This window comes from Pelodiscus sinensis, chromosome 30, assembly GCF_052426305.1.
Source record: "Pelodiscus sinensis isolate ZL-2025 chromosome 30, ASM5242630v1, whole genome shotgun sequence".
In the NCBI taxonomy this organism is placed as follows: domain Eukaryota; kingdom Metazoa; phylum Chordata; order Testudines; family Trionychidae; genus Pelodiscus; species Pelodiscus sinensis.
In genome coordinates this window covers 15359195-15383414 of record NC_143081.1, presented here as the reverse complement: position 1 = coordinate 15383414, position 24220 = coordinate 15359195, and the positions used below count along the sequence as shown (strand labels likewise).

At 51.6% G+C, this 24220-nt stretch overlaps 3 protein-coding genes across 3 annotated transcripts; all 3 read left to right on the top strand.

Moving 5' to 3' along the window:
- The first annotated feature begins 3691 nt into the window (after positions 1-3691).
- LOC149521274 (olfactory receptor 12D1-like) lies at positions 3692-4633 on the top strand. The gene has a single exon (XM_089774453.1). It carries the CDS (start codon positions 3692-3694, stop codon positions 4631-4633), a length of 942 nt encoding a protein of 313 aa, XP_089630579.1.
- A 7387-nt stretch (positions 4634-12020) lies between these two features.
- On the top strand, positions 12021-12962 carry LOC102455874 (olfactory receptor 12D1-like). The gene has a single exon (XM_075912077.2). It carries the CDS (start codon positions 12021-12023, stop codon positions 12960-12962), a length of 942 nt encoding a protein of 313 aa, XP_075768192.2.
- An 8795-nt stretch (positions 12963-21757) lies between these two features.
- Positions 21758-22699, top strand: LOC102455632 (olfactory receptor 12D1-like). Its single transcript, XM_006122751.3, has one exon. It carries the CDS (start codon positions 21758-21760, stop codon positions 22697-22699), a length of 942 nt encoding a protein of 313 aa, XP_006122813.3.
- Positions 22700-24220: the final 1521 nt, after the last annotated feature.

Genomic DNA, 24220 nt, shown 5'->3' with positions numbered 1-24220 from the left:
GGTGCCTACGGAAACCCCAGTTTTCACCCTCTGAGCCCTCGAATGCACGGCGGCAGAGTAGAGTCACAGAATCACAGACCACTAGGACTGGAAGAGACCTCGGGAGGTCATCAGGTCCCATCCCCCACCCTCACGGCAGGACCAAGCACCGTTTAGACCATCCCTGACAGGTGTCCAACCTGCTCTTCAATTTATTCCAGTGCTTCACCACCCTGACAGTTAGGAACTTCTTCCTAATGTCCAACCTAAACCTCCCTTTCTGCAGTTTAAGCCCATTGCTTCTTGTCCTGTCCTCAGAGGCCAAGGAGAAAAAATTTTCTCCCTCGTCCTTGTCACACCCTTGTAACAGCCAGAGCATGTCACATTTGCAAGACAGCACTGCCCAGGGAGTAGGATACTGGCGTCATGGTGAGCCCTTCTATTTCCAGCTCTGCCACCGATGGCTACAAAACCACCGTCATCTCCTTGTTCCTTTGTCTGCCTCCTTCCGGTCAGTCTGTTCTTCTGTTCAGGGCTTGTTTCATTCTCTCTGTGCGTGAAGTTCCTAGAGGAACAGGGCCTGAGGTAGGACAAATAATGGTTTAACTTTTCTTTCTTTTCTTTTTTCTTTCAAGACGACCCCCTTGATCCGAGTAAGCTCATTCATTAGTCCATCGTCTTATCCAATGTGCTGGCCTTTGTAACTCATGTAGACTCCCTTAATGTCCATCAAAAACGTGTTGCCTTCGATAAATCATTAAAATACTTTTACTGGCCAAAGAAAACTGGATTTTAAGTGAGTTTAAGTGGCGTCCACGTAGAGGTTCAGAATTGGGTACCATTGGAAATGCAAGGTATTGCATAGACTTTAACCGGCTAAATCAAATTTGACACAATGTGGCTTCCCCTACCCCAACGCCTACAGCAGCCCATGGGAATCTCTTCCAGCTAGAACCATTTCTCCCGGTGCAAACGGTTCTCCATCTCCCACGTAATCTTGCAGCCGCAGCATAGTTGGGGGAGGGGAGGTGGCCAGATGGGTGTCCTTGTTTTAGATTCTCTTCCAGGCACTAGAACAAACCTTGCTGGGCTATGGGGTTCGGGATCCCCACTGCCCATGTGGCCTGCATCTGCCCCTTCCTATTCATCACACAGTTTTGCTAACGCCTCTTATCCCCAAAGACAAGAGGAAGCCATTGATTGCTCTTAACGATTTAGACCTCTGCTTCCTCGCTCTGTGGGTCAATGGGACCATGAATCATAGTGCAGCACATTCAAAGTCCGGTGTCCCAGACTCAGGGGCTTTAGCAAAATACAAGAATGGCTAATCAGGGTTTTATTGATTTACGCTGGGCGTGTCCAATGAATGCGATGTGAGCTGGGCTCCCAACTCCCTTAGTGCCCCAGGGGGGTGGATAGAGATGTGTTGATCCAACCAATATATACAAGGTAAAAGTAACCATTCTAGAGACCGGTAACTGACCAGGCGGCAGTGTTATTGGCAAGGGGAAGCAATACCTCCCCTGCGTCTTAGTGCCCAACCTTTGACCTCTTCCTATCTCTATTCCGACTTTTCTTTCAGGCTCCCACAGTGACTTTTCCTCCCAAGCGGTTCTAGTAACTTAAAAGTGAAAACCCTCCCAGCCTGCCAGAGCTACCAGGCTAACACCGAAACTGTCCAAAGAGCCACAAGGAAGTGATTCCCAAGCATCCGCAACCCCCGAGCTGCTGAGTGTGCCAACTGAAATAGTTGTGCATTCATGCAATTTGTCTGCAGAGCCTGCATTTAAATTTTGCTTTAAATAGCTCAGTAGTTTGTTGCTGAAGTTTTGCAGCGCGTAGCCTCAAATGCTGGGATCTTCAGCCATACAGGTTTTTATTTAAATAAAGCCTTCAAACTCTAACCTACCAGACACATTTTCATTTGAATTAGTGTCGTACAAAACCCCTTGCTTTTAAAGTCTTCTGTCCATCTTTTCTGTCCAGTCCTGCTGTGATATTTCTCCCTTCATGCCCCTGGTGAAGAGAGAGAGAGCACACCCTTTTCTTCCAGCTAGCCGGAAGTTCCCTTTTCTTTACTGCTGACTATTTGCCAAACTAGTTTTCAGACATCCCTTCCCCCCAAATCAATAGCTTAACCAAACCCGCTTCTCAATCTTCCTCAAATCTTTGGAGGCCTAGTTTGAACAGAAACATGTGGCAACACGCCATGAACACGTCTCTTTCCATGGAGATCGCCCAACCTACGTTAGCGTTCTCTTTTGTTAAAAGAGGTGGACGTTGTCATGAATGCACCAAACCGCTCTGGCTGATAGACTCCCAAAATCCTAGCGCGGGCAGAGACCTCAGGAGGTCATTGAGTCCTGCCACATTCCCAAAGACGTTTTTGTTTGAATATGTAGCAATCTGGAATGGTGAATTTATCAAGGCTTCAGTGTGGATTTAAAATAGAACATCAGCTTAGGAACACTACACAAGAGAATGTAAACCCGAGAAGGGCTGCATCGTGTATCCCATAATATTAACCATTGACTTTTCCTCAGGACCAAGTTTTTGCAAAGGGAATCTCGGACCCACTTGAGGGTACGTCCGGAAACCTGTGACTGGGGAGTTTTGTTTCCCAAATGCAGTGCTTTCAACTGGCTGCCTTCTGCAGGTCCAGTCCTCATGCGGTGGAACATGCTCCAGTTTCTTTAGGAAGGAATTTTAGAAGAGGGGGGGTTAAAATGTCATTTCCTCCATTTGGTTGAGGGATTTGGCTGGAAGGGATGAGCAGGGAGGGGGAGGGAAGAGAGGAGGGAGACAGCGGGGAGGGGTGGGGGCTGAGCAGTACAGAGGCGGCGTATGGATGTGGCTCCAGGCAGACGACTTTTGTCAGAAAAGGCCCCGGGGATTCCAGTGGAAGAGAAGCTGGAGATGAGTCAACAGGGCGCCTTGTAGCCAAGAAGGCTAACAGCGTATTGAGGTGGATTAGGAGGAGCATTGCCAGCAGATCTAGTGATTATTCCCCTTTATTCGGCTCTGGGGAGGCCACGTCTGGAGTGTTGCGTCCAGTTCTGGGCCCCCCACTACAGAAAGGACGTGGACGCATTGGAGAGGGGCCAGCGGGGGGGGGGGGGCAATGAAAATGATTCGGGGGCTGGAGCACATGGCCTACGAGGAGAGGCTGAGGGACTGGGGCTTGTTCAGTCTGCAGAAGAGAAGAGTGAGGGGGGATTTGAGAGCAGCCTGCACCTCCCTGGAGGGGGGTCCAGAGAGGATGGAGAGAGGCTGGTCTCAGTGCTGACGGCTGGCAGAACGATGATTAATGGTCTCTATTTGCAGTGGGGGAGATCTAAGTTGGATATTAAGAAAAACGATTTCCCTAGTAGGGTGGGGAAGCCCTGGGCTGCGTTCCCTGGAGGGGGGGAGGGAAATCCCCATTCCTAGAGGTGTTGAAGTCCCGGCTGGACAAAGCTCTGGCTGGGATGGTTGAATTGGGGTTGGTCCTGCTTTGGGCAGGGGGCTGGACTTGATGCGTCCTCAGGGCCTTGGGACTCCATGAGCTCTGGAATTATTCCCCTCCCTGGGACTGCGCTGGCTGCCTTTACGGGAGCAGCCAGAAAACACGCCTGGACGGTATCCCGGCCTGTGGCACCGGGAACGGGACCTTTGCTGTGGCGGTGGATGCTACCGTCAGCCAGGACCTGCTTTGTCTCTTCTCCCCACAGCCATGGAGAACCAGACAGAGGTGAGGGAATTTGTCCTGCTGGGCCTGACCCATGACCTGGGGCTACAGCGGCCTCTCTTCGTTCTCTTCCTGCTGCTCTACGTGGCCAGCCTGCTGGGGAACGGGGCCATCGTGACCGTGGTGATGGCTGAGCCCCGGCTCCACACGCCCATGTACTTCTTCCTGGGCAACCTCTCCAGCCTGGACATCTGCTACTGCACCGTCACCGTGCCCAAGATGCTGGCTGGCTTCCTCTCCGGGCCCCAGGCCATCTCCTTCGCCGGCTGCCTGGCCCAGCTCCACTTCTTCCAGTTCCTGGGCAGCAGCGAGGCCGTGCTGCTGGCCGTCATGGCCTACGACCGCTATGTGGCCATCTGCAACCCGCTGCGCTACAGGCTGGTCATGAGCCCGCAGGCCTGCCTGCTCCTGGCCGTGGCCAGCTGGGCCAGCGGCTTCCTTCATGCCCTGATAACCACGGTCATGACCTCCCGGCTGCGTTTCTGTGGCCCCAACCGTGTCCACCATTTCTTCTGCGACATCAAACCCCTGCTCAGCCTGGCGTGTGACAGCATCCGCCTCAACCTCATTCTGCTCAACATCGATGCCACGGTCCTCGGTCTGATTTCTTTCCTCCTCACACTCTTCTCCTACCGCTACATCATCTCCTTCCTCCTCCTGAAGGTCCAGTCGCGGGAAAGCCGGCGAAAGGCCTTTTCCACCTGCACCTCCCACCTCACCGTGGTGTGTCTGTTCTATCTGCCGGTCCTCGGCAACTACATGATTTCCTCGCCGGGTCTTCCCACTGAAAGGGACATGATCCCCACCCTCATGTACAGCATTGTCACCCCCGTCCTCAATCCTCTCATCTACACTCTGAGAAACGAGGAGGTGAAATCCGCCCTGAAGAAATTGCTGCGTAGAAACCTTTTCCCTAAAAGAATCTGAGTTAACGGAAGGCCCCCTTTAAATACTGCTCTGTGAGAAAGTCCGGTTACAATGAAAGCATTTCTGTCTTTTTGACTCCACAGATTTTTTACAAACCCTTTGCATTTCTTTTCAAATTCCCCCGTGTCCGGTGTCACTCCAGGGCAGTTAAGGTTGTTTGGGTTGCATAGCCCCATTTCTCATCAGCTGTTTGGATTTTCTTTAACCGTGAGGGGAAGTAGAACATCCCTGTCTTATGTTTATCCCCTTGGCAGGGTGGATTAGGTCCAAAGACCCCTGCTGGAGGTTGGTGACCTTGCCATGCTCTGCCACAGGGAAAAGAGCAGAAGAGCAGTCCTCCAGGCAAGCTAGAGTGGCTGCTTCTGCTGCAGCCAATCAAGGCCCAGCAAGTGGGTATAAAGGAGATGCTGGGCTAGGCTCTGACAATTCTTCCCTGGAGCTCAAGTCAACCCGACCAAGGGTGCATCTACCCTACAGCGTTTCTCTGGAAAATCAATACTTGCGGCCACACTGCAATTGAGTTTTTTCGACATAAAGTCGAGAGAACGGAGGGGGTTTTCCGATGGCGGTCACCCTCTTTCTATGAGGAAGAAGCCTTTTTCTGGAAAAGCTTATTCAAATACAATTATTGGGTCGTTGCTTCTGCATAATGGTTGAATGTGTTGTGATGCCGAGTGTCACTTTTATTTACTCTCAAGCCCAGTGCAAATAATTGTTACCTGGGGGGGCAACTAGTGATGGAAGCCTCCTTCCATCGTTACAGGGGGCTTGGCTGGATGAATTATCTGGGGTTCGTTCCGGTTTGGGGAGTGGATTCCATAGAAGCCGGGCTTGAAACTGCATTCTCCTTGGACCTGAAGAGGTTCAGTGTCCGTACTGGTCTTTGGGGAGGCAGCAGTGGGGGGGCAGAGGGGAGCAGGGAGAGGAGGAAGATTTCAGCTCTGTTCCTGGGCTGGAGAAGACCAAGAGATCTGGCCCAGCAAGACAACTGGCCAATATCTCAAAAGCCAACAGCAAGGAAACCAGAGAGACGATGCCCCAAAGTTTTTTCACCAGCAGTTGTGTCTTTACTAGCTTGTCACTGGATGCGGATGAGTTAGCACAGAGGTCCATATGACACCGAAGCTCTGCGTTGCTTTGGCTCCTCTTCTTCTTGTCTTTGAAGATTAGGGTTGGAAGAAGTTGCACTTCTTCAGACCTGCTGAGGACCAAACCCGGACAAAGGTGGGCTGGAGCTGTATGGCTTTCGGGATTATTTATTGACACCGATTCTTAAGAGTAAGGTGATCCACACACACAGACACACACTACGGTCATGCTGGCAGTTTGGATGGGTCAGTGTGGTGTAGACTACTGAGTTCACTGGGGGTTGCAATGCTGGTCAGATGTCCGCTTCCTCGAGACTTGGCAATGAGGTTCCTTGGGAGATCCCTTCGGATCTTCAGGCGGCTTCACTTCCTCCAGGCTGGTCTCAGGCCTCTTCTGGGATGTGACATCTTGTCCAGGACAGAGAGAGATTTTCTGGCTGCTTCTCGGTGAACGTATCTGCTTCCAGGGTCTTTGTCTGCATTAAAACATCACGGAGCCTACACGGCCATTTTGGTTGGGTATTTCCCATTCAACCCCCGACACACATTCCACAGGTCACACGCATATTCATGAGCAACGTGGTTTCTAGGTACGTTACCAAACCCCTACAATAAATTGAATTTTTGACATGCGAAAAGGCCCCAATATAAATACTATGGGTTAAGATACCAAAGGCATGATAAGGACTTCACATAAATCGTGACTAAGAGCTCAGGGGTCAAGCAAAAGGCGAAAACAGAGGGGTATGTCCAGCCAGTGGGGAGGAGGAGTGGGGGGTCGTGTCCTACTGGTTACAGAAGAGACCTCTGGAGGTCACCGAATCCAACCCTCCTCCCCCTCTTCTTCTAGAAATGTGCACCTCTCTGTCTGTCCGATTGTCCATCCATCTGTGCGGCTGTTTGTCCAAGAACTCCTCCTAAGCTATAAGAGCGAGGGCCACCAAATACGGCAGGAAATTTCCTCTTCTGCTCGCTTAAAGCCAGGCCAGGGTTCGGTTGTGCCACGACAAGGGGATATATCTGGAAGGGGTGTGATAGCCGGGACAGTGATACTCAGCTATGACCACAAGGGGGCAGAAAGTGGCCAGCTGCACGGTCCCTCGAACTCCCGCCTGCCCCAGGGAACATCTGCTGGCCACCGTACAGCCCCTGCCAGCCCAGGCTGCCCTGGCCCACCATGCCATGCAGCCCCACCCACACCTTGGTCTATCCCCATGGTGCATGACCCCTCCGGGCTGACTCCAGGGAGAGGCCAATAGGATGCCTGTGCCACTCTTTACCCAAGCCAGCCCCATGGAGAATCTGATGGGAGGGCAGCACGTCCCCTACCATCCCGGGCCAGCCCCATGGAGAATCTGATGGGTGGGCAGCACGTCCCCTACCACGCTGGGCCAGCCCCAGTGAGTGCCGGCCGGCACGCTGTGCAGCAAAAACCTTCCCAGCCTGTCCCAGGGACGCTCTGCCAGCCTTCTTCACTGTCTACCTTGAGCCCCCACCTTCTCCCCGAGCCTCCTGCTACTACCCTGAGCCCTCTCCCACCTCTCTGCACTGACTCCTGCACCCTCACACACTGCTCAGAGCCCCCCATCCCTCAGTCCTGCACTCCTCCACACCCACGGCCTCCTTCCTGAAGGACCTGAGCAATGCTGGATAAGTCTTCTGGTAGATACTATAACAAATTTCAAACTAATGTCAACTATTTCTTCAGACAGCTCTACCAACCTGTGGAAAAACTCCTTGCAAGAGGATTTTGTGAAGACCAGGACTTTAACAGAGTTAAAAAAAACTAAATATATGCATAGGTCCACCAATACTTAAAGCCAGTATGAGTAGGAATGGTACCCCCAACCTGTGTTTGCTAGAAGCTGGGAATGGGTGAGGGGAGATGGATTGCTTGAAGATTCCCTGTTCTGTTCACTCCCTCTGGGCACCTGGCGTTGGCCACTGTCGGCAGACAGGACACTGGGCTGGATGGACCTTTGGTCTGATCCAGTCTGGCCGTTCTTATGGTCCCATCTGCTTTCACCATCTGTGGGTTAATTGGACCATAAATAATGGTGAACCTAATTAAAGGTCAGGGTGCCCCAAACTCAGTAGCTTTGGTAAAATACAACATGTGCTAATCAGGGTTTTATTGATTGAAACTGGGAATGTGAGTTGGGTGCCTAACTCCCTTAGGGCCCCAGCTGTGTTTGCTTTTCCTACAGCTCTCGGCTACACATTCCAGTTTGCCGTTGATCTCCAGGGGGTGCTCTGGGCTTGTTTGTGCGCACATCAGACACACTCCTGTGTTTCTCAGCATCCTCCCCCGCGGGATCCACCAGGGAGTCCGAGTGGCAACGTGATAAAAAGGCCCCTTCGTGCCAGGGGCTCAGAACAACCGTCCCAATTTTCAAGCCCCGCAGAACGCGGTCTCCCTGTCCGGTTTGAATGGACGGCGTTCCCGGGTACGTCACTTCAGCGTGCATCCATGTCAGTCACTGCCACCGGCTTCCTGCTGTGAGGGCAAACGCCACCCATGTTTGAGCTGGGATGGAACAGGAGGAGAGCGTCAACCCAGGTGAGATATTCCAGCTCCCTTAGGTGCCTACGGAAACCCCAGTTTTCACCCTCTGAGCCCTCAAATGCACGGCAGCAGAGTAGAGTCACAGACTCATAGACCACTAGGACTGGAAGAGACCTCGGGAGGTCATCAGGCCCCATCCCCCGCCCTCACGGCAGGACCAAGCCCTGTCTAGACCATCCCGGACAGGTGTCCAACCTGCTCTTCAATTTATTCCAGTGCTTCACCACCTGACAGGTAGGAAGTTTTTCCTCATGTCCAACCTAAACCTCCCTTGCTGCAGTTTAAGCCCATTGCTTCTTGTTCTATCCTCAGAGGCAAAGGAGAACAAGTTTTCTCCCTCATTCTTGTCACAGCCAGAGCATATCACGTTTGCAAGACAGCACTGTGCAGGGAGTAGGATACTGGGGTCATGGAGAGCCCTTCTATTTCCAGCTCTGCCACCGATGGCTACAAAACCACCGTCATCTCCTTGTTCCTTTGTCTGCCTCCTTCCGGTCAGTCTGTTCTTCTGTTCAGGGCTTTTTTCATTCTCTTTGTGCGTGAAGTTCCTAGACGAACAGGGCCTGAGGTAGGACAAATAATGGTTTAACTTCCCTTCCCTTTCCTTCCTTCCTTCCTTTCCGACCCCCTTGATCCGAGTAAGCTCATTCATTAGTCCATCGTCTTATCCAATGTGCTGGCCTTTGTAACCCATGTAGACTCCCTTAATGTCCATCAAAAACGTGTTGCCTTCGATAAATCATTAAAATACTTTTACTGGCCAAAGAAAACTGGATTTTAAGTGAGTTTAAGTGGCGTCAACGTAGAGGTTCAGAATCGGGTACCATTGGAAATGCAAGGTATTGCATAGACTTTAACCGGCTAAATAAAACGTGGCGCAATGTGGCTTCCCCTACCCCAATGCCTACAGCAGCCCATGGGAATCTCTTCCAGCTAGAACCATTTCTCCCAGTGCAAATGGTTCTCCATCTCCCACGTAATCTTGCAGCCGCAGCATAGTTGGGGGAGGGAAGGTGGCCAGATGGGTGTCCTTGTTTTAGATTCTCTTCCAGGCTCTGGAACAAACCTTGCTGGGCTATGGGGTTCGGGATCCGCACTGCCCATGTGGCCTGCATCTGCCCCTTCCTATTCATCACGCATTTTTGCGAACGCCTCTTATCCCCAAAGACAAGAGGAAGCCATTGATCGCTCTTAACGATTTAGACCTCTGCTTCCCCGCTCTGTGGGTCAATGGGACCATGAATCATAGCGCAGCAAAGTCAAAGTCCAGGTGCCCCCGTCTCAGCGGCTTTAGCAAAATACAAGAATGGCTAATCAGGGTTTTATTGATTTGCGCTGGGCGTGTCCAATGAATGCGATGTGAGCTGGGCTCCCAACTCCCTTAGGGCCCCAGGGGGGTGGATAGAGATGTGTAGATCCAACCAACATATACAAGGTAAAAGTAACCATTCTAGAGTCCGGTAACTGACCAGGCGGCAGTGTTATTGGCATGGGGAAGCAATACCTCCCCTGCGTCTTAGTGCCCAACCTTTGACCTCTTCCTATCTCTATTCCGACTTTTCTTTCAGGCTCCCACAGTGACTTTTCCTCCCAAGCGGTTCTAGTAACTTAAAAGTGAAAACCCTCCCAGCCTGCCAGAGCTACCAGGCTAACACCGAAACTGTCCAAAGAGCCACAAGGAAGTGATTCCCAAGCATCCGCAACCCCCGAGCTGCTGAGTGTGCCAACTGAAATAGTTGTGCATTCATGCAATTTGTCTGCAGGGCCTGCATTTAAATTTTGCTTTAAATAGCTCAGTAGTTTGTTGCTGAAGTTTTGCAGCGCGTAGCCTCAAACGCTGGGATCTTGACAGCCATACAGGTTTTTATTTAAATAAAGCCTTCAAACTCTAACCTACCAGACACATTTTCATTTGAATTAGTGTCGTACAAAACCCCTTGCTTTTAAAGTCTTCTGTCCATCTTTTCTGTCCAGTCCCGCTGTGATATTTCTCCCTTCATGCCCCTGGTGAAGAGAGAGAGAGCACACCCTTTTCTTCCAGCTAGCCGGAAGTTCCCTTTTCTTTACTGCTGACTATTTGCCAAACTAGTTTTCAGACATCCCTTCCCCCCAAATCAATAGCTTAACCAAACCCGCTTCTCAATCTTCCTCAAATCTTTGGAGGCCTAGTTTGAACAGAAACATGTGGCAACACGCCATGAACACGTCTCTTTCCATGGAGATCGCCCAACCTACGTTAGCGTTCCCTTTTGTTAAAAGAGGTGGACGTTGTTATGAATGCACCAAACCGCTCTGGCTGATAGACTCCCAAAATCCTAGGGCGGGCAGAGACCTCAGGAGGTCATTGAGTCCTGCCACATTCCCAAAGACGTTTTTGTTTGAATATGTAGCAATCTGGAATGGTGAATTTATCAAGGCTTCAGTGTGGATTTAAAATAGAACATCAGCTTAGGAACACTACACAAGAGAATGTAAACCCGAGAAGGGCTGCATCGTGTATCCCATAATATTAACCATTGACTTTTCCTCAGGACCAAGTTTTTGCAAAGGGAATCTCGGACCCACTTGAGGGTACGTCCGGAAACCTGTGACTGGGGATTTTTGTTTCCCAAATGCAGTGCTTTCAACTGGCTGCCTTCTGCAGGTCCAGTCCTCATGCGGTGGAACATGCTCCAGTTTCTTTAGGAAGGAACTTTAGAAGAGGGGGGGTTAAAATGTCATTTCCTCCATTTGGTTGAGGGATTTGGCTGGAAGGGATGAGCAGGGAGGGGGAGGGAAGAGAGGAGGGAGACAGCGGGGAGGGGTGGGGGCTGAGCAGTGAGGAGGAGGGGGGCCTGAGCAGAACAGAGGCGGCGTATGGATGTGGCTCCAGGCAGACGACTTTTGTCAGAAAAGTCCCTGGGGATTCCAGTGGAAGAGAAGCTGGAGATAAGTCAACAGGGCGCCCTTGCAGCCAAGAAGGCCAACGGCGTATTGAGGTGAATTAGGAGGAGCGTTGCCAGCAGATCCAGAGAAGTGATTATTCCCCTTTATTCGGCTCTGGGGAGGCCACGTCTGGAGTATTGTGTCCAGTTCTGGGCCCCCCACTACAGAAAGGACGTGGATGCATTGGAGAGGGTCCAGCGGAGGGGCAACGAAAATGATTCAGGGGCTGGAGCACATGACCTACGAGGAGAGGCTGAGGGATTGGGGCTTGTTCAGTCTGCAGAAGAGCAGAGTGAGGGGGGATTTGAGAGCAGCCTGCACCTCCCTGCAGGGGGGTCCAGAGAGGATGGAGAGAGGCTGGTCTCAGTGCTGACGGGTGGCAGAACGATGATTAATGGTCTCTATTTGCAGTGGGGGAGATCTAAGTTGGATATTAAGAAAAACGATTTCCCTAGGAGGGTGGGGAAGCGCTGGGCTGGGTTCCCTGGAGGGGGGGAGGGAAATCCCCATTCCTAGAGGTGTTGAAGTCCCGGCTGGACAAAGCCCTGGCTGGGATGGTTGAATTGGGGTTGGTCCTGCTCTGGGCAGGGGGCTGGACTTGATGCGTCCTCAGGGCTCTGCTTGCCTTGGGACTCCATGAGCTCTGGAATTATTCCCCTCCCTGGGACTGCACTATCTGCCTTTACGGGAGCAGCCAGAAAACACGCCTGGGCGGTATCCCGGCCTGTGGCATCGGGAACGGGACCTTTGCTGTGGCGGTGGATGCTACCGTCAGCCAGGACCTGCTTTGTCTCTTCTCCCCACAGCCATGGAGAACCAGACAGAGGTGAGGGAATTCGTCCTGCTGGGCCTGACCCATGACCTGGGGCTTCAGCGGCCTCTCTTCGGTCTCTTCCTGCTGCTCTACATGGCCAGCCTGCTGGGGAACGGGGCCATCGTGACCGTGGTGATGGCTGAGCCCCGGCTCTACACCCCCATGTACTTCTTCCTGGGCAACCTCTCCAGCCTGGACATCTGCTACTGCACCGTCACCATGCCCAAGATGCTGGCTGGCTTCCTCTCCGGGCCCCAGGCCATCTCCTTTGCTGGCTGCCTGGCCCAGCTGCACTTCTTCCACCTCCTGGGCAGCAGCGAGGGTGTGCTGCTGGCCGTCATGGCCTACGACCGCTACGTGGCCATCTGCAACCCGCTGCGCTACACAGTGGTCATGAGCCCGCGGGCCTGCCTGCTCCTGGCCGCGGCCACCTGGGCCAGCGGCTTCCTTCACGCCCTCTTGACCACAGTCATGACCTCCCGGCTGCGTTTCTGCCGCTCCAACCGCGTCCACCATTTCTGCTGCGACGTCAAACCCTTGCTAGACCTGGCCTGCGGCAGCACCCGCCTCAACCTAACCCTGCTCAACGTGGATGCCGCGGTCCTCGGTCTGAGCTCCTTCCTCCTCACGCTCCTCTCCTACCTCTACATCATCTCCTTCCTCCTCCTGAAGGTCCAGTTGCGGGAAAGCCGGAGAAAGGCCTTTTCCACCTGCACCTCCCACCTCACCGTGGTGTGTCTGTTGTACCTGCCGGTCCTCAGGAACTACATGATTTCCTCGCCGGGTCTTCCCACTGAAAGGGACATGATCCCCACCCTCATGTACAGCGTCGTCACCCCCGTCCTCAACCCCCTGATCTACACTCTGAGAAACGAGGAGGTGAAATCCGCCCTGAAGAAATTGCTGCGTAGAAACCTTTTCCCTAAAAGAATCTGAGTTAATGGAAGGCCCCCTTTAAATACTGCTCTGTGAGGGTATGTCTACACTACCCCGCTAGTTCGAACTAGCGGGGTAATGTATGCATACCGCACTTGCTAATGAAGCCCGGGATTTGAATTTCCCGGGCTTCATTAGCATAAGCGGGGAGCCGCCATTTTTAAATCCCCGCTGCTTCGAACCCCGTGTAGCGCGGCTACACGGGGCTCGAACTAGGTAGTTCGGACTAGGGTCCTATTCCGAACTACCGGTACTCCTCGTGAAACGAGGTGTACCGGTAGTTCGGAATAGGCACCCTAGTCCGAACTACCTAGTTCGAGCCCCGTGTAGCCGCGCTACACGGGGTTCGAAGCAGCGGGGATTTAAAAATGGCGGCTCCCCGCTTATGCTAATGAAGCCCGGGAAATTCAAATCCCGGGCTTCATTAGCAAGTGCGGTATGCATACATTACCCTCCTAGTTCGAACTAGGAGGGTAGTGTAGACATACCCTGAGAAAGTCCGGTTACAATGAAAGCATTTCTGTCTTTTTGACTCCACAGATTTTTTACAAACCCTTTGCATTTCTTTTCAAATTCCCCCGTGTCCGGTGTCACTCCAGGGCAGTTAAGGTTGTTTGGGTTGCATAGCCCCATTTCTCATCAGCTGTTTGGATTTTCTTTAACCGTGAGGGGAAGTAGAACATCCCTGTCTTATGTTTATCCCCTTGGCAGGGTGGATTAGGTCCAAAGACCCCTGCTGGAGGTTGGTGACCTTGCCATGCTCTGCCACAGGGAAAAGAGCAGAAGAGCAGTCCTCCAGGCAAGCTAGAGTGGCTGCTTCTGCTGCAGCCAATCAAGGCCCAGCAAGTGGGTATAAAGGAGATGCTGGGCTAGGCTCTGACAATTCTTCCCTGGAGCTCAAGTCAACCCGACCAAGGGTGCATCTACCCTACAGCGTTTCTCTGGAAAATCAATACTTGCGGCCACACTGCCATTGAGTTTTTTCGACAGAAAGTCGAGAGAACGGAGGGGGTTTTCCGATGGCGGTCACCCTCTTTCTATGAGGAAGAAGCCTTTTTCTGGAAAAGCTTATTCAAATACAATTATTGGGTCGTTGCTTCTGCATAATGGTTGAATGTGTTGTGATGCCGAGTGTCACTTTTATTTACTCTCAAGCCCAGTGCAAATAATTGTTACCTGGGGGGGCAACTAGTGATGGAAGCCTCCTTCCATCGTTACAGGGGGCTTGGCTGGATGAATTATCTGGGGTTCGTTCCCGTTTGGGGAGTGGATTCCATAGAAGCCGGGCTTGAAACTGCATTCTCCTTGGACCTGAAGAGGTTCAGTGTCCGTACTGGTCTTTGGGGAGGCAGCAGTGGGGGGGCAGAGGGGAGCAGGGAGAGGAGGAAGATTTGAGCTCTGTTCCTGGGCTGGAGAAGACCAAGAGATCTGGCCCAGCAAGACAACTGGCCAATATCTCAAAAGCCAACAGCAAGGAAACCAGAGAGACGATGCCCCAAAGTTTTTTCACCAGCAGTTGTGTCTTTACTAGCTTGTCACTGGATGCGGATGAGTTAGCACAGAGGTCCACATGACACCGAAGCTCTGCTTTGCTTTGGCTCCTCTTCTTCTTGTCTTTGAAGATTAGGGTTGGAAGAAGTTCCACTTCTTCAGACCTGCTGAGGACCAAACCCGGACAAAGGTGGGCTGGAGCTGTATGGCTTTCGGGATTATTTATTGACACCGATTCTTAAGAGTAAGGTGAGCCACACACACAGACACACACTACGGTCATGCTGGCAGTTTGGATGGGTCAGTGTGGTGTAGACTACTGAGTTCACTGGGGGTTGCAATGCTGGTCAGATGTCCGCTTCCTCGAGACTTGGCAATGAGGTTCCTTGGGAGATCCCTTCGGATCTTCAGGCGGCTTCACTTCCTCCGGGCTGGTCTCAGGCCTCTTCTGGGATGTGACATCTTGTCCAGGACAGAGAGAGATTTTCTGGCTGCTTCTCGGTGAACGTATCTGCTTCCAGGGTCTTTGTCTGCATTAAAACATCACGGAGCCTACACGGCCATTTTGGTTGGGTATTTCCCATTCAACCCCCGACACACATTCCACAGGTCACACGCATATTCATGAGCAACGTGGTTTCTAGGTACGTTACCAAACCCCTACAATAAATTGAATTTTTGACATGCGAAAAGGCCCCAATATAAATACGATGGGTTAAGATACCAAAGGCATGATAAGGACTTCACATAAATCGTGACTAAGAGCTCAGGGGTCAAGCAAAAGGCGAAAACAGAGGGGTATGTCCAGCCAGTGGGGAAGACGAGCGGGGGGTCGTGTCCGACTGGTTACAGAAGAGACCTCTGGAGGTCACCGAATCCAACCCTCCTCCCCCTCTTCTTCTGGAAATGTGCACCTCTCTGTCTGTCCGATTGTCCATCCATCTGTGCGGCTGTTTGTCCAAGAACTCCTCCTAAACTATAAGAGCGAGGGCCACCAAATACGGCAGAAAGCTTCCTCTTCTGCTCACTTTAAGCCAGGCCAGGGTTCGGTTGTGCCAGGACAAGGGGATATATCTGGAAGGGGTGTGATAGCCGGGACAGTGATACTCAGCTATGACCACAAGGGGGCAGAAAGTGGCCAGCTGCACGGTCCCTCGAACTCCCGCCTGCCCCAGGGAACATCTGCTGGCCACCGTACAGCCCCTGCCAGCCCAGGCCGCCCTGGCCCACCATGCCATGCAGCCCCACCCGCACCCTGGTCTATCCCCATGGTGCATGACCCCTCCGGGCTGACTGCAGGGAGAGGCCAATAGGATGCCTGTGCCACTCTTTACCCAAGCCAGCCCCATGGAGAATCTGATGGGAGGGCAGCACGTCCCCTACCACGCTGGGCCAGCCCCAGTGAGTGCCGGCCGGCATGCTTTGCAGCAAAAGCCTTCCCAGCCTGTCCCAGGGATGCTCTGCCAGCCTTGTTCACCATCTACCCTGAGCCCCCACCTTCTCCCTGAGCCTCCTGCTACTACCCTGAGCCCTCTCCCACCTCTCTGCACTGACTCCTGCACCCTCACACACTGCTCAGAGCCCCCCATCCCTCAGTCCTGCACTCCTCCACACCCAAGGCCCCCTTCCTGAAGGACCTGAGCAATGCTGGATAAGTCTTCTGGTAGATACTATAACAAATTTCAAACTAATGTCAACTATTTCTTCACACAGCACTGTGTCAACCTGTGGAAAAACTCCTTGCAAGAGGATTTTGTGAAGACCAGGACTTTAACAGAGTTAAAAAAAACTAAATATATGCATAAGTCCACCAATACTTAAAGCCAGTATGAGTAGGAATGGTACCCCCAACCTGTGTTTGCTAGAAGCTAGGAATGGGTGAGGGGAGATGGATTGCTTGAAGATTCCCTGTTCTGTTCACTCCCTCTGGGCACCTGGCATTGGCCACTGTCGGCAGACAGGACACTGGGCTGGATGGACCTTTGGTCTGATCCAGTCTGGCCGTTCTTATGGTCCCATCTGCTTTCACCATCTGTGGGTTAATTGGACCATAAATAATGGTGAACCTAATTAAAGGTCAGGGTGCCCCAAACTCAGTAGCTTTGGTAAAATACAACATGTGCTAATCAGGGTTTTATTGATTGAAACTGGGAATGTGAGTTGGGCGCCTAACTCCCTTAGGGCCCCAGCTGTGTTTGCTTTTCCTACAGCTCTGGTCTACACATTCCAGTTTGCCGTTGATCTCCAGGGGGTGCTCTGGGCTTGTTTGTGCGCACATCAGACACACTCCTGTGTTTCTCAGCATCCTCCCCCGCGGGATCCACCAGGGAGTCCGAGTGGCAACGTGATAAAAAGGCCCCTTCGTGCCAGGGGCTCAGAACAACCGTCCCAATTTTCAAGCCCCGCAGAACGCGCTCTCCCTGTCCGGTTTGAATGGACGGCGTTCCCGGGTACGTCACTTCAGCGTGCATCCATGTCAATCACTGCCACCAGCTTCCTGCTGTGAGGGCAAACGCCACCCATGTTTGAGCTGGGATGGAACAGGAGGAGAGCGTCAACCCAGGTGAGATATTCCAGCTCCCTTAGGTGCCTACGGAAACCCCAGTTTTCACCCTCTGAGCCCTCAAATGCACGGCAGCAGAGTAGAGTCACAGACTCATAGACCACTAGGACTGGAAGAGACCTCGGGAGGTCATCAGGCCCCATCCCCCGCCCTCACGGCAGGACCAAGCCCTGTCTAGACCATCCCGGACAGGTGTCCAACCTGCTCTTCAATTTATTCCAGTGCTTCACCACCTGACAGGTAGGAAGTTTTTCCTCATGTCCAACCTAAACCTCCCTTGCTGCAGTTTAAGCCCATTGCTTCTTGTTCTATCCTCAGAGGCAAAGGAGAACAAGTTTTCTCCCTCATTCTTGTCACAGCCAGAGCATATCACGTTTGCAAGACAGCACTGTGCAGGGAGTAGGATACTGGGGTCATGGAGAGCCCTTCTATTTCCAGCTCTGCCACCGATGGCTACAAAACCACCGTCATCTCCTTGTTCCTTTGTCTGCCTCCTTCCGGTCAGTCTGTTCTTCTGTTCAGGGCTTTTTTCATTCTCTTTGTGCGTGAAGTTCCTAGACGAACAGGGCCTGAGGTAGGACAAATAATGGTTTAACTTCCCTTCCCTTTCCTTCCTTCCTTCCTTTCCGACCCCCTTGATCCGAGTAAGCTCATTCATTAGTCCATCGTCTTATCCAATGTGCTGGCCTTTGTAACCCATGTAGACTCCCTTAATGTCCATCAAAAACGTGTTGCCTTCGATAAATCATTAAAATACTTTTACTGGCCAAAGAAAACTGGATTTTAAGTGAGTTTAAGTGGCGTCAACGTAGAGGTTCAGAATCGGGTACCATTGGAAATGCAAGGTATTGCATAGACTTTAACCGGCTAAATAAAACGTGGCGCAATGTGGCTTCCCCTACCCCAATGCCTACAGCAGCCCATGGGAATCTCTTCCAGCTAGAACCATTTCTCCCAGTGCAAATGGTTCTCCATCTCCCACGTAATCTTGCAGCCGCAGCATAGTTGGGGGAGGGAAGGTGGCCAGATGGGTGTCCTTGTTTTAGATTCTCTTCCAGGCTCTGGAACAAACCTTGCTGGGCTATGGGGTTCGGGATCCGCACTGCCCATGTGGCCTGCATCTGCCCCTTCCTATTCATCACGCATTTTTGCGAACGCCTCTTATCCCCAAAGACAAGAGGAAGCCATTGATCGCTCTTAACGATTTAGACCTCTGCTTCCCCGCTCTGTGGGTCAATGGGACCATGAATCATAGCGCAGCAAAGTCAAAGTCCAGGTGCCCCCGTCTCAGCGGCTTTAGCAAAATACAAGAATGGCTAATCAGGGTTTTATTGATTTGCGCTGGGCGTGTCCAATGAATGCGATGTGAGCTGGGCTCCCAACTCCCTTAGGGCCCCAGGGGGGTGGATAGAGATGTGTAGATCCAACCAACATATACAAGGTAAAAGTAACCATTCTAGAGTCCGGTAACTGACCAGTCGGCAGTCTTAGAGGCAAGGGGAGGCATTGCCGTCTCTGGGTCTTAGTGCCCAACCTTTGAACTCTTCCTATTCCGACTCTTCTTGCAGGCTCTTGCAGCCGACTGCAGCCCGGTGACTCTTCCTCCCAAGCGGTTCTAGTAACTTAAAAGTGAAAACCCTCCCAGTCTGCCAGAGCTACCTGTCTAACACTGAAACTGTCCAAAGTAGCTCAGTAGTTTGTTGCCGAAGATTTGCAGTGTGAGCCTCAAATGCTGGGATCGTCAGCCATATAGGTTTTTATTTAAATAAATCCTTCAAAGGACCTCACTAAGCTACCAGACACATTTTCATTTCAATTACTGTCATACAAAACCCCTTGCTTTTAAAGTCATCCTGTCCTTTTTGTCCTTCCCCACTGTAATATTTCTCCCTTCATCGCCATGGTGAAGAGAGAGAGCACCCCCTTTTCTTCCAGATAGCTGGACAAGGGAGTTTACCGATTATTTTTCTACCGATTTAGATATTGGCATAGAGAGGATGCTTCTTAAGTTTGCAGATGATCCCAAGCCGGGAGGGGTTGCAAGTGTTTGGAGGATAGGGTCATAATTCAAAATGATCTGGAGAAATTGGAGAAATGGTCTGAGGTCAACAGGATGAAGTTTAATAAGGACAAATGCAAAGTGCTCCGTTTAGGAAGCAACAATCAGTTTCAAACATACAGAATGGGAAGAGACTGTCTAGGCAGGAGTACGGCAGAAAGGGATCTAGGGGTTATAGTGGACCACAAGCTAAGTATGAGCCAACAGTGTGATGCTGTTACAAAAAAAGCAAACATGATTCTGGGTGTGGTGAGCAAGTCACGAGAAGCCATTCTTGTACTCTACTCTGCGCTGGTTAGGCCTCAGTTGGAGTATTGTGTCCAGTTCTGGGCACCGCATTTCAAGAAGGATGTGGAGAAACTGGAGAGGGTCTAGAGAAGAGCAACAAGAATGATGAAAGGTCTAGAGAACCTGAGCTATGAAGGAAGACTGAACAAATTGGGTTTGTTTAGTTTAGAAAAGAGAAGAGTGAGGGGGGACATGAAGCAGTTTTCAGGTATCTAAAAGGGTGTCATAAGGAGGAGGAAGAAAACTTGTTTTTCCTTTCTCTGAGGATAGAACAAGAAACAGTAAGGGAGGTTGAGGTTGGACATTAGGAAAAAGTTCCTAACTGTCAGGGTGGTCAAACACTGGAATAAATTGCCCAGGGAGGTTGTGGAATCCCCATCCCTGGAGCTATTTAAGAGTAGGTTAGATAAATGTCTATCAGGGATGGTCTAGACAGTATTTGGTCCTGCCGCGAGGGCAGGGCCTGGTCTTGATGACCTCTCGAGGTCCCTTCCAGTCCTAGTGTTCTATGAAGTAGTGAAATCTACCATCACTAGGATGTAGCTCTTCCCCGACCATGTGACTTAACTGAAGGGCCCTGCTATTTCCCTAGCCACCTTCCAGAAAGGCTCTTCTGTTATTGTTAGCCGCCTCAAGGTGGCTTTCCTCTGCAGGACCTGCCCGTACCATTGGACAGCATGCTATGATTCTATAACTATTTGCAGAACTAGTTTTCAGTGGCCCCTTGCTTCAAGTCAATAGCTTAACCAAACCCGTTCTTCTTCTTCAAATCTTTGGAAGCCTAGTTTGAACATAAACATGGGGCAACATGCCATGAACACGTCTCTTTTCATGGAGATCAGCCAATCAACGTTAGCGTTCCCTTTTGCTAAAAGCTGTGGACATTATGAATGCATGAAACCACTCTGGCTCATAGACGCCCAGAATCCTAGGGCGGGCAGAGACCTCAGGAGGTCATCGAGTCCTGCTCTCTGTCCAAAGATGTTTTTGTTTCACCGAGATTAAATATGTAGCAATCCAGAACGGTGACTTTATCAAGGCTTCAGTGTTGAATTAAAATATAAAATCAGCGTAGGAACACTGCTTAGGAAAATGTAAACCCTAGAAGGGCTGCATCGTGACTCTCATAATATTATCCATTGTATTCAGCAGAAACGCTGACTTGCCCTCAGGACCAAGTTGCTGCAAAGGGAATCTCTGGCCTTCGTGAAGGAACGGCCATTAACCTGGGACTGGTGATTTTTGATTCTCAAATGCAGTGCTTTCGAATTGGTGCCTTCTGCAGGTCCAGTCCTCATGCAGTGGGGAACACGCTCCATTTTCTTTAAGAAAGAATTTTAGAAGAGGGGGGCATTTAAAATGTCATCGGCTCAATTTGGGTGAAGGATCTGGCCACAAGGGGTGAGCAGGGAGGGGGACGGAAAGGAGGAGGGAGACAGATGGGATGTCGGGGACTGGGCAGAGGCGGAGTAAGGGGGAGAGGCCTGAGCAGAACAGAGGAGGAGGACTTTGCCTCTCCTAGTAACAAGAGGCTGGGGACCACTGGCTAAGCAGCAATTTGGAAGAATAGGCCCCTGGGGATTTCAGTGGGCAAGAAGCTAGAGAGGAGCCAACAGGCTCCCTTGTAGCCAAGAAGGCAAATAGCACGTTAGTGCGCATTAGGAGGAGCATTGCCAGCAGATCCAGAGAAGTGATTATTCCCCTTTATTCGGCTCTGGGGAGGCCACATCTGGAGTGTTGTGTCCAGTTCTGGGCCCCACTACAGAAAGGATGTGGGCGCATTGGAGAGGGTCCAGCGGAGGGCAACCAAAATAATTTGGAGGCTGGAGCACAAGACCTACGAGGAGAGGCTGAGGGATTTGGGCTTGTTTAGTCTGCAGAAGAGAAGAGTGAGGGGGGATTTGAGAACAGCCTGCAACTTCCTTCAGGGGGGTCCAAAGAGGCTGGAGAGAGGCTGGTCTCAGTGGGGGCAGATGGCAGAATGAGGAGCAAGTTGCAGTGGGGGAGGTCTACGTTGGATATTAGGAAAAACTCTTTCCCTAGGCTGATGGGGAAGCCCTGGGCTCGGTTCCCTAGGGAGGGGCTGGAATCTCCATCCCTAGAGGTGTTTATGTCTCAGCTGGACCAAGCCCTGGCTGAGTTGGTTGAGTTGGGTTGGTCCTGCCTTGGGCAGGGGGCTGGACTCAGTGACTCCTGAGGTCTTTTCCCATCCTGGGACTCTATGAGCTCTGTAATTATTCCCTTCCCTGGGACTGTGCTGATTGCTCTTACAGAAGCAGCCAGAAAACACTCCTGGGCAGCATCCCGGCCTGTTGCATCAGCCCTTGAGTGGCAGCGGATTCCACCTGCACCAGGATCTGCTTTTCACCTGCTTTGTCTCTTCTCCCCACAGCCATGGAGAACCAGACAGAGGTGAGGGAATTTGTCCTGCTGGGCCTGACCCATGACCTGGGGCTTCAGCGGCCTCTCTTCGGTCTCTTCCTGCTGCTCTACATGGCCAGCCTGCTGGGGAACGGGGCCATCGTGACCGTGGTGATGGCTGAGCCCCGGCTCCACACCCCCATGTACTTCTTCCTGGGCAACCTCTCCAGCCTGGACATCTGCTTCTCCACCATCACCGTGCCCAAGATGCTGGCTGGCTTCCTCTCCGGGCCCCAGGCCATCTCCTTCACCGGCTGCCTGGTCCAGCTCCACTTCTTTCACTTCCTCGGCAGCAGCGAGGGTGTGCTGCTGGCCATCATGGCCTACGACCGCTATGTGGCCATCTGCAACCCACTGCGCTACAGGCTGGTCATGAGCCCGCGGGCCTGCCTGCTCCTGGCCGTGGCCAGCTGGGCCAGTGGCTTCCTTCACGCCCTGATAACCACGGTCATGACCTCCCGGCTGCGCTTCTGTGGCTCCAACCGTATCCACCTCTTCTGGTGCGACATCAAACCCCTGCTCAGCCTGGCGTGTGACAGCATCCGCCTCAACCTCATTCTGCTCAACATCGATGCCGCGGTCCTCGGTCTGATTTCTTTCCTCCTCACGCTCTTCTCCTACCGCTACATCATCTCCTTCCTCCTCCTGAAGGTCCAGTCGCGGGAAAGCCGGCGAAAGGCCTTTTCCACCTGCACCTCCCACCTCACCGTGGTGTGTCTGTTGTACCTGCCGGTCCTCGGGAACTACATGATTGCCTCGCCAGGTCTCACCTCTGAAAGAGACATGATCCCCACCCTCATGCACAGCATCGTCACCCCCGTCCTCAACCCCCTGATCTACACTCTGAGAAACGAGGAGGTGAAATCCGCCCTGAAGAAATTGCTGCGTAGAAACCTTTTCCCTAAAAGAATTTGAATTAACTGAAGGCCCCTTTTAGGTACCGCTCTGTGAGAAAGTTCAATTACAATGAAAGCGTTTCCGCAGTTAAGGTTGTTTGGGTAGCATAGCCCCATTTCTCATCAGCTGTTTGGATTTTCTTTAACTGCGAGGATGAATATCCTGTGTGTAGTTTGGGGGAAGTACAATATCTTTGTAGCCCCAGGGAAAAGAGCAGAAGAGAAGTCCTCCAGGCAAGCTAGAGTGGACAGAGACCAGCAAGCCAAGTATAAAGAAGTTGCTGAGATAGGCAACTTCCAGCTGGTTTTTTTTTTTTTTTTTGGAAAAACCATACTTGTGGCCACACTGCCATTGAATTTTTTGACAGAAAGTCGAAAGAACGGAGGGGGTTTTCTGATGGCGCTTAACCTCCTTCTATGAGGAAGAAGCCTTTTTCCAAAAAGCTTATTCAAATACAATTATTCAGTTGTTGCCTCTGCATAATATTTGAGGCTACAGCTAGACTGCACGCCTGTTTCGAAAGATACTGTTGAAAAAACCTCTTTTGAAAAACAACGTCTAGACAATATGAAGATTTTTCGAAAAAGCCCTCTTTTCATGCCATAGCGCCTGTTTTCGAAAGATGACTTAAGAAAAAAGGCATTCTTCCTTGTAAAACGAGGCTTACCACTGTCGACAAAACCGCCCCATTCTGTCAATTTACTGTCAACAGAACGTGGTGGGTAGTCTAGACGCAGGTACCGTTTTTTCGAAAAAAGTCCTGTAGTCTAGACACACCCAGTATGTGTTGTGATGCTTTGGGGAGTGACAGATCTCTGTGAGAGGACACAGCGAAGGCGTAATGGGAGCCCTATTTATGTCATTTCAGAAATTAAAATATGATCTCGATTTCTTTAACACGAATAAGGAATTTCTTCGGCGTCAGTGCATCTTTCCTGTGTAACTAAAAAAGACATCAAATCTCAGTGATACGTAACAGCCAACACAGGTCTGTCATGAACACATCATCTCCAACCACTCTACAGGTCTTCTTTGTCGGGGTTGGTGGCCTAAGGGATATGGGGCATGAGCGGCAGGTGGATTATGGCTGTAGGAGGCAAGCCCCGCCCCCAGCCCTGCCCCTTCTGCTCAGGCCCCGCCCCCAGTGGAACCCTATTGTCCCTCATCCTAGCACCATGGGGAGGAAGAAGGGCAGGTGGTCTCTGAGGGTGGAGTCTGGGGCGGGGCCAGGCTGGTGGTTGGGAAGGCTGTACCTTCCCCTGCCTACACCTACCGCCCCTGATATGGGGGGAGCGGTAGCTCTGACAAATCTTGATTTAATTACGACTTTTGAAATAGTCTTTTGGGACAGTCTCAAATGGGGGAAATAGCTTCTAGATGAAATTCCTGGAAGGAAAGCGTGTGCAGATGAAATTACTGCAGAAGTGGTGAAAGCAATTGCTGTCAGACTGGGCAGACATTCACAGTCGTCCCACAGGGGACAGACACGGGTCTGGCGTCATTCAATGTTTCCCTTCACGACGGGGGGAAGGCCGGTTA

What these genes read in the sequence shown, in the direction of transcription:
- LOC102455632 (XM_006122751.3), top strand. Translation starts at nt 21,758, where the DNA reads ATGGAGAACCAGACAGAGGTGAGGGAATTTGTCCTGCTGGGCCTGACC.
- LOC149521274 (XM_089774453.1), top strand. Translation starts at nt 3,692, where the DNA reads ATGGAGAACCAGACAGAGGTGAGGGAATTTGTCCTGCTGGGCCTGACC.
- LOC102455874 (XM_075912077.2), top strand. Translation starts at nt 12,021, where the DNA reads ATGGAGAACCAGACAGAGGTGAGGGAATTCGTCCTGCTGGGCCTGACC.